General features: G+C 51.7%; 1 protein-coding gene across 1 annotated transcript in view; it reads right to left on the bottom strand.

Moving 5' to 3' along the window:
* lama4 (laminin, alpha 4) overlaps nt 1-10,102 on the bottom strand; it is an 86,410-nt gene that overhangs the window by 29,512 nt on the left and 46,796 nt on the right. Inside the window, exons 20-21 of the mRNA XM_057352538.1 lie at nt 493-632; nt 159-323 (exon numbers count right to left, since the gene is read on the bottom strand). Of these exons, the coding sequence (XP_057208521.1) occupies nt 159-323; nt 493-632 (305 nt within the window). The remainder of the gene's footprint in view (nt 1-158; nt 324-492; nt 633-10,102) is intronic.

Below are 10,102 nucleotides of genomic sequence, written 5' to 3' on the forward strand. Positions count from 1 at the left end.
CACTTATACAAAACAATGTTTTTTAAAGATGAGACAATGTTTCTCATTCGCTTAATGGCCATTCTCTTCAGTTTTGCTGTTGGAAGCACAGGCTGGCTTTCTGCTGAAAAGGGGGTGGAGACCAGCAGATCATTTGCTTACCCGTTTCTCCCACTTACTTGCTTGTCTCCCAAGTAGAGTAGAAAGCGGTCCTCAATGGGGTCTTTGTCTGGATCCACTCTGATGTAGAAACTGATAGATGTGACAGTTTTCAGCTCATCTACATTGGTCTGGGGATGAAGCTCCACAGCAGACTGTCCATCAAACTTCATGGACACTTGCACCTGCAATCATATAAATTTCTTGAGGTGAAAACATCCTAATTTTTAGATATAATATTGTTAAATAAACAGTTACTGCCCACTTTCTCTGTGGTTGTTCGAGAAGCATTTTTCCTGTTTCTTTACTCTATGGGAATGGGCAAGAGATCTTTTTTTAAAAGCTGTGATGTACCTTTTTGGCCACGTTGCGTGCTTGAGCGATAAGTTCTCGAATTTTCAATATATTTGAGGAGACGTTATTTACAGGTCTTTTCTCTTCAACCACATGCAGCTTTTGGAGTAGTTCGGGAACAATCTTTGTGAAGTCTTTCACTAAACACATCAAGATACACAGTAAAAATGAATACATCAGAAACACTATTCAAAGTCCTACAGATTGCCTTATACGGCCAATTTCGGGAGCACAATCTTTGTGAAGTCTTTCACTAAACACATCAAGATACACAGTAAAAAAGAATACATCAGAAACACTATTCAAAGTCCTACAGATTGCCTTATAAGACCAACGGACAATTTATAATATATAAAAAAAACAGATAGTACTTGTTCATTTAATAGATTGTAGGAGAGTAGACAGTTGGTTCTGCCAATTGCTGATGCGCTGGGGTTGCCTGGTCATGAATGACAATATCATGTTGCACAGAAGTAAATTTCCCTGCCCACAAATTCGGAGTGTAAATGCATTGAAGGTTAAAATAAAGGGAACCCTAAAAAGGAAAGTTCACCCAGTAATAAAAATTCTGAATCATTTAATCACCTTCGAGTTGTTCTAAATCTGTATAAACTTCTTTGTTCTGATTAACACAGAGAAAGATATTTGGACGAATGTTTGTAACCAGTTAGTGGACCCCATTGACTACAAAATTAATTGATACGTTTTTTGCTCTGTTGAACACAAAAGAAGATATTTTGAAGAATGTAGGACAGCAAACAGTTCTGGGGCAATTTTGACTACCATTGTAATATTTCTTACTATGGTGGTCAATGGGGTCCTATAACTGTTTGGTTACAAGCATTCTTCCAAAATGGAACAGCTAGAGAGTGAGTAATTCATGACAGAATTTTTATTTTTGGATGAACTATCCCTTTAACCCTGTTTGTAAAACACATTTATGAGAGTAATACTCATCTGTATACTTTAAACCTGAAAAAGTTTAAAGGGGTCATATGGTGCGAATGGTGCATTTTCTGTGTCTTTGGTGTGTTATAAGTTGCCCATGCATGTATTAGACATGTAAAATTGCAAAAATTAAAGTGTCGGAACAAAAGATGCATTCTATCTAAAAGCGAATGCTCACCCAGACCTGCCTGAAACACCTTGTGTAACCGCACCCCCACAAATCTACGTCAGTTCGTGGAATGATTTGACTAAGACCGCCCAAATGTATACGCAAGTAAGGTGGGCGTACCTGTCAGTACAATTGCTTTGGAACCTGATGTTCCCAATATGGTGAGAGGCGTTACATTTCCGTCACACGCTTGCAGTATTCCACCAATCACTACGCACTGGTTAACTGGCCAATCATAGCACACCTCGCTTTTCAGAGCGATGAGCTTTGTTCAAAATCTGCGCGTTTCAGAGAGGTGGGGCAAAGAGGAGATACAAACATGCACCGTATGTGGAAAATCGTCTTGGTTACGTTTGTAACCTCGGTTCCCTGATGGAGGGAACGAGATGTTGTGTCGAACCGACAGATGGGGTTCGTCCCTGAGAACCAATCGCTTCCGACTTCTTAGAAAAGGCCAATGAAAATTGGCGAATGAAATTTGCATGCCGGACTCCGCCCCCGGATATCCGGGTATAAAAGGGAGACGGCGTGCCTCATTCATTCACCTTAGTTCTGAGGAGCCTGAGACCTCTCACGACTGCTGCAGAGGACTGCACGTGTTGTGGCAAGAGGACACAACGTCTCGTTCCCTCCATCAGGGAACCGAGGTTACAAACGTAACCGAGACGTTCCCTTTCTGTTGGTCTCTCGACGTTGTGTCGAACCGACAGATGGGGTTCTAATGGAAAACGCCATAACACTGTGCCCTGTCACAATCTCAACGAAGCGATGGTGACTGGCCTGGGCGTGTCAGCTGTGAGCGCTACCGCGAAATTGTAACCTACCAGTGGGTAGGTAGGGGGTCCCAGAGCTTTCTTGAAAGGTGGGGAGGCCCCTACCTTTGGCCTCACAGGCGGCGGCCTTGTTTCTCTAACAGCGAGAAGCCACCCGGAACCGTAAGGCCACTGGGTAAGCGCTACTTCCTCAAGCGGGGGATGCGCTACAGAGACCACTTCCTACCACAGGGAGGAGTCTAGTGGAGATACCAACATGGTCTCACCGATGGGGGAGAACTCATGGCGATGGGGGAGAACTCATGGGAAGAAAGTGCGGACTGAAGGAGTTAACCGCGAGGTGGAGGTCCACCTGTGTAGGTCATGGGTTACCAAGGTGGGAACCAGCATGAGGATACATCAGACGGAACCGCCCTGCTGGGGGGTTGCAACGTCTGGTAGCACTAGGTCCGGTTAGAGCTATGTTGCGAATAACTCCGGAGATACCCGGCCTAAGGGGCAGGGCTGCTCTGCCCAGCCCGCCCGCAGGAGGTGCTTGCTAGTGATGGATGGAGTGCCTGTTCTTCACCCAGTGGGGGAAGAAGGGAGGCTAGTAGTACGCTTAGGAGAAAGGGGGGTACTGTCATAGGCGTACACCCTACCGGCCGCCGGTCTTGCCTGATGCCTGCAAGACTTGAGCCGATACCAGTTTTACGCGGAGGCTGTAGGACCTCGCGAAGGTGATGGGTGTAGCCCAACCCGCAGCTCTGCAGATGTCTGCCAGAGAGGTGCCTCGAGCCAGTGCCCACGAGGAGGCTGTACTCCGTGTGGAGAGAGCTCTCACCCAGTGGGCGTAGGCGATCTTAGGACAGGTACGCCAAGTGACGGCGTCCATGATACAGGGCACCAACCTCTGTTTGAGACAGCCCTCCCTGCTGATCTCCAAAACAGACAAAGAGCTGCTCAGAGTTTCTGCGGCTCTGGTTGCTGTCCAAGCAGAGGCGCCATGCGCGTACTGGACACAACACGGATGGGGTTGGGTCTTCCTCCCCGGTGGGGAGCGCCTGTAAGTTCACCACCTGGTGTCTCGGGGGAGTGGTGGGAACTTTGGGCACGTATCCGGGCCGGGGTCTCAAGATAGCATGAGAATGACTGGGCCCGAGTACTAGGCAATCTGTGGACACGGAGAATGCTTGTAGGTCCGCTACCCTCTTGAGCGTCCTCCCGTGAGCCGTCTTCATCGAAAGTGAGAAAGAGCGGCATCTCCGAGGGGGCTCCAGGACCGCATCAAGGTCGTAAGAGGGTACGGAGCGTGGGTGAGGTGGTAGCCTTCCCGCGCCCCTTAGGAACCAAATGATCAGGTTGTGCTGTCCTAGAGACTATCAGCAACTGGGTCGTGATGAGCGGCAACAGCGGCTACATACACGTTCAGTGTGGAAGGGGGAGAGATTACTCTCGAGTCTCTGGGAGGACCGCACCCACTTGATCAAGCAACTCCACGGGTCTTCTCTTCGAGAAGAGCACCAGGATGAGAAGAGGCACCACTATAGGTGTATAGTCGCCTAGTGGCCAGGGCCCTAGCCTGAGTAGTGGTCTTAACCGCCGCAGGGGTTAGGCCACTCAGGATCTCCTCGTTCTGTCCAGGGTCCATACATGGAGGTTCCTGTTGTCTTGCCCGTGATGCCATAACGTGTCCTTCCCCTGGGAAAGCAGGTCCTTCGTCAGGGGAATCGGCCAGGAGGGAGCTGTTGTCAAGAGCATTAGCTCCGAGAACCAAGTCCGGTTGGGCCAGTATGGCGCAACTAGTACACTTGATGCTCCTCTCCCTGACCTTGCACAGGGTCTGTGCAATGAGGCTCACTGGGGGAAAGATGTACTTCCGCTTGTCCCACGGCCAGCTGTACGCTAGAGCATCCGTGCCGAGGCAGGGAGTATCTTAGCGGGAAATGGGTGGTGTCCAGGGAGGCGAAGGGGTCTGCCTGAGCCCGCCCCGAATATACCCAATGAGCTGGCTGCGCGGGGGTGGAGTCGCCACTCTCCGCGAGGCGTCAACTGACGAGAGAGCACATCTGCTGTCTGGTTCAGGTCGCCTGGGATATGTGTGGCTCACAGGGATCTGCTCACCTGCGGACTCCACAGGAGGAGGTGTCGGGCGAGTCGTGTTAGCTGCTTAAGCGAACGCCACCCTGGCGGTTAAAACGCTACGGCAGTTGTGCTGTCCGACCGGACCAGCACGTGCTTGTTCTGCACGAGAGGTTGTAACCCCTTCAGTGCGGGTAGCACATCCCACAACTCTAGGCAATTTGATATGCCTGCGCAGGCAGGGGCCCGTCCATCGCCCCGACACTGCGTGCCCGTTGCACACGGCACCCCAACCCTGCAGGGAGGCGTCTGCGACACTGACGCGTCTCGACCTGCCCGAGAGGGACCCCCGTCCGTAGAAAGGTCATTGAAGACCAAGGGGTTAGGGTGCGTCGGCAGAAAAGCGTAATCACCATCCGCCTGCTGCCGGTGTGCCACGCTCTCCAGAGAACTCGACTCTGTAGACAGTGTTGGAGCGATCTCATGTGCATCAACCCGAGGGGTATCACCACCGTCGAGGATGCCATGTGCCCAGGAGCCTCTTACCGCTGACTGCTTGAACCCAAGCAGTTCAACACTGACTGAGCGCAGTCGCGCTGTAATGGAGACAGAGTTGAGTTCCATACCAAAAAAGAGGATGCCCCACACAGAGGAGAGCTTGCTCTTTTTCGGTTGACCTGTGTCCCAATCGATCTAGGTGCCGAAGCACTAGGTCCCTGTGTGTACATAACAGATCTCACGAGTGTGTCAAATGAGCCAGTCGTCGAGATAGTTTAGTACCCGCACACCTCTCTCCCTGAGGGGAGTGAGGGCGGCTTCCACAATCTTCGTGAAGACTCGTGGGGACAGGGACAGACCGAAGGGGAGGACTCTGTACTAATATGCCTGACCCTCGAAAGCGCACCGTAGGAACGGGCGATGACGAGGGAGAATCGAGACATGAGAGTAAGCGTCCTTCAGGTCGATTGCCATGAAACCATCTTGACATCTGATAGATGCCAGGATGCGCTTCTGTGTGAGCATCCTGAACGGCAGCTTGAGTAGGTGCCTGTCCAGGGTACGCAGATCTAGCGACCCCCGCTCTTTTGGGGACGATGAAGTACGGGCTGTAAAACCCGTTGAACATCTCGGCTAGAGGGACGAGCACGATCGCTTCCTCACCAGAGGGGTGGCGACCTTGGCCCGAAGCACGGGGCTGAGGTTAAGAGGATGCCCCGAAACTTGGGCGGGCGTCCGGGGAGTTGGATCGCTTAGCCGAGACGAACTGTATCCCGTAGTCACCGTGACGGTTTGGGAAGCTCTTGTCAGGCTCCCAGGGACCGACAGGGAGGCTAGGGGTACGTTCTGCTTCATCGACCTCCCGGGGGTGGTTCGATGGCTGGCAGTGCGGATCCCTCGCCGTGGGGGGGGACCCCCCGAGAGGAGATCGGCTCTGCAGTTTTACCTGCCTGGCGATGATGTCTGATGATTATCCTCGACATTGGGTCTTGCCGCAACGTCGAGTTGCCGAACACCGTCGTGTAGAGGGTGAGAGCGGCTGTGATAATACTCAGACGATGATGTGGCACAACGCACCGTCGATTGAGAGTGCTTAGGCTGCTGATTATCCTCGACATTGGGTCTCGCCGTGACGCAACGTCGAGTTGCCGAACACCGTCNCGAGAACCAAGTCCGGTTGGGCCAGTATGGCGCAACTAGTACACTTGATGCTCCTCTCCCTGACCTTGCACAGGGTCTGTGCAATGAGGCTCACTGGGGGAAAGATGTACTTCCGCTTGTCCCACGGCCAGCTGTACGCTAGAGCATCCGTGCCGAGGCAGGGAGTATCTTAGCGGGAAATGGGTGGTGTCCAGGGAGGCGAAGGGGTCTGCCTGAGCCCGCCCCGAATATACCCAATGAGCTGGCTGCGCGGGGGTGGAGTCGCCACTCTCCGCGAGGCGTCAACTGACGAGAGAGCACATCTGCTGTCTGGTTCAGGTCGCCTGGGATATGTGTGGCTCACAGGGATCTGCTCACCTGCGGACTCCACAGGAGGAGGTGTCGGGCGAGTCGTGTTAGCTGCTTAAGCGAACGCCACCCTGGCGGTTAAAACGCTACGGCAGTTGTGCTGTCCGACCGGACCAGCACGTGCTTGTTCTGCACGAGAGGTTGTAACCCCTTCAGTGCGGGTAGCACATCCCACAACTCTAGGCAATTTGATATGCCTGCGCAGGCAGGGGCCCGTCCATCGCCCCGACACTGCGTGCCCGTTGCACACGGCACCCCAACCCTGCAGGGAGGCGTCTGTGACACTGACGCGTCTCGACCTGCCCGAGAGGGACCCCCGTCCGTAGAAAGGTCATTGAAGACCAAGGGGTTAGGGTGCGTCGGCAGAAAAGCGTAATCACCATCCGCCTGCTGCCGGTGTGCCACGCTCTCCAGAGAACTCGACTCTGTAGACAGTGTTGGAGCGATCTCATGTGCATCAACCCGAGGGGTATCACCACCGTCGAGGATGCCATGTGCCCAGGAGCCTCTTACCGCTGACTGCTTGAACCCAAGCAGTTCAACACTGACTGAGCGCAGTCGCGCTGTAATGGAGACAGAGTTGAGTTCCATACCAAAAAAGAGGATGCCCCACACAGAGGAGAGCTTGCTCTTTTTCGGTTGACCTGTGTCCCAATCGATCTAGGTGCCGAAGCACTAGGTCCCTGTGTGTACATAACAGATCTCACGAGTGTGTCAAATGAGCCAGTCGTCGAGATAGTTTAGTACCCGCACACCTCTCTCCCTGAGGGGAGTGAGGGCGGCTTCCACAATCTTCGTGAAGACTCGTGGGGACAGGGACAGACCGAAGGGGAGGACTCTGTACTAATATGCCTGACCCTCGAAAGCGCACCGTAGGAACGGGCGATGACGAGGGAGAATCGAGACATGAGAGTAAGCGTCCTTCAGGTCGATTGCCATGAAACCATCTTGACATCTGATAGATGCCAGGATGCGCTTCTGTGTGAGCATCCTGAACGGCAGCTTGAGTAGGTGCCTGTCCAGGGTACGCAGATCTAGCGACCCCCGCTCTTTTGGGGACGATGAAGTACGGGCTGTAAAACCCGTTGAACATCTCGGCTAGAGGGACGAGCACGATCGCTTCCTCACCAGAGGGGTGGCGACCTTGGCCCGAAGCACGGGGCTGAGGTTAAGAGGATGCCCCGAAACTTGGGCGGGCGTCCGGGGAGTTGGATCGCTTAGCCGAGACGAACTGTATCCCGTAGTCACCGTGACGGTTTGGGAAGCTCTTGTCAGGCTCCCAGGGACCGACAGGGAGGCTAGGGGTACGTTCTGCTTCATCGACCTCCCGGGGGTGGTTCGATGGCTGGCAGTGCGGATCCCTCGCCGTGGGGGGGGACCCCCCGAGAGGAGATCGGCTCTGCAGTTTTACCTGCCTGGCGATGATGTCTGATGATTATCCTCGACATTGGGTCTTGCCGCAACGTCGAGTTGCCGAACACCGTCGTGTAGAGGGTGAGAGCGGCTGTGATAATACTCAGACGATGATGTGGCACAACGCACCGTCGATTGAGAGTGCTTAGGCTGCTGATTATCCTCGACATTGGGTCTCGCCGTGACGCAACGTCGAGTTGCCGAACACCGTCGTGTAGAGGGTGAGAGCGGCTGTGATAAACGCCCAGAGAGGGAGAAAACTTTTTAGAATGGGCTGTTGGGACGGGGCAGGAACCGTCCCGGATCGACCACCTGCAATGGAATGGCTGGGGTCGGGCCCGAAGGTATTCTCGATCTCCCTGGGGTCTTCCCATGAGGGCCGCTTAGGCTTTTGCCGCGGCTGCTGACGGGGTGGTGGTCTTCTCTTTGATGTCTCGAAGAGGACCAGGGTTGCTGGGAAGCAGACGGTGCACGGGATTTCGGCGGCCAGAGGGCGGTCGAGTCGCGGCTGGGGAGGACATACTTGATATCCTCTGTCTGCTCCCTAACTGTCGAACTCGACAGTATCACCAAACAGCCCCCCCTTGTGAGATGGGTGCGTCGAGAAAGCGGACTTTCTCAGTATTACTCACCTGTGCAAGGTTCAGCCAGAGGTGTCTCTCCTGGACCACAAGTGTGGACATCGCCCGACCGAAGGCCCGCGCGATCACCTGGGCCGTAGTCCTGCCGTGACGGAACGGGAAGCAGACGAGGTGGTGGCTGAGTCTCGTGGGAACACAGCCACCCGTGACGCAACGTCTGAATCGTCAACCGCCCGCAGTGCGGGCAGGACGTATCCACAACATCTGCCCCAGCGTACTGGAAGCAGACATCGTGTCCGTCCCCCTCCTCGATGAGTGTGTTGCACCCACGAGAACAGCGGGACATGCCACGCTGGAGAAATTTGCTCTTTTAGAGAAAAAACTCGAACACTTCTGGAACCGCCGAGACGCCCAGGGGAAGTCGCTGCAGGTAGGGACAGTCCGCTGCACCACGTCGTAGAGCCGGCAGTCTTGTAGCGAAGTCTGTTGATCATGAGCGAAGGCTCCGAAGAACAAAAAGGTGAATGAAAGGCACGCCGTCTCCCTTTTATACCCGGATATCCGGGGGCGGAGTCCGGCATGCAAATTTCATTCGCCAATTTTCATTGGCCTTTTCTAAGAAGTCGGAAGCGATTGGTTCTCAGGGACGAACCCCATCTGTCGGTTCGACACAACGTCGAGAGACCGACAGAAAGGGAAACAGCGTTTTTGAACCTTAAATCGTGTATACACATTGCGCTACATATAAAACAAACTATAATATTTGTTTTAGCCGTGTCATATGACCCCTTTAAGGTAATCCTATTTCGTTAATATCACTTAAAACTATCCATATTTCCCATGGCAAAAATATTGTAAACTCTTCTAAATCTCTAACAGAATAAACATTACCAAGTCTTTCTTATTACCGAAAAAACACATAAATCAGACAATCACATATAGATATATAATCACATAGATAATCACACAATAAATCAGTGGTTCCCAAACTTTTTTGCCTGGCCCCCTTTTGTAGAGAAACATGTTTTTGAGCCCCACCAATCCCCAACGCCTACCTACACACACACACATAAAGACACTCTCATGAAACGTCCTTTACCTGCAAACTCACATAATATTTATTGAATTATATTGGTTTGATTTCAATATAATATGATTTAATTTGTACATGCAGAGTAAGTACAAGAAAAAAATATTTTTTGAGCAAGCTCTTAACAGTAAGCAGTAGAACGATAAGAAGCTAAATATTATAACTAAATACTAAAATATAATTTAAAATAATCTCATGAATTTAAATAATACTGAATTTTATATTTTTTATAATTTAAATAATGTTATAATAATAATAGTCAAAGATTGTTGTAAAGACCTCGTGCCCCCTCTACGGGTCCCGCCCCCCAGTTTTGGAACCACTGCAATAAATCACATACATTAAAAAAATATATACTCCTAATGCCCCCCCCTAGACCCAGCAAGAAAAAATTACAGAAATATTTGAGCATTTGGGTTTACACTGATTAAACATAAAACCAGTTTGTAGTGAGCCCACTAGCTAATCAAATCACAAGCTGAATCTGCACTCCTACAAGTCTTAATAGACTGAGTATGCACATGAATATATATATATATATATATATAGCATATATACTAACTATACG

The sequence above is a fragment of the Triplophysa rosa genome, linkage group LG15, assembly GCF_024868665.1.
Source record: "Triplophysa rosa linkage group LG15, Trosa_1v2, whole genome shotgun sequence".
Lineage (NCBI taxonomy): Eukaryota > Metazoa > Chordata > Actinopteri > Cypriniformes > Nemacheilidae > Triplophysa > Triplophysa rosa.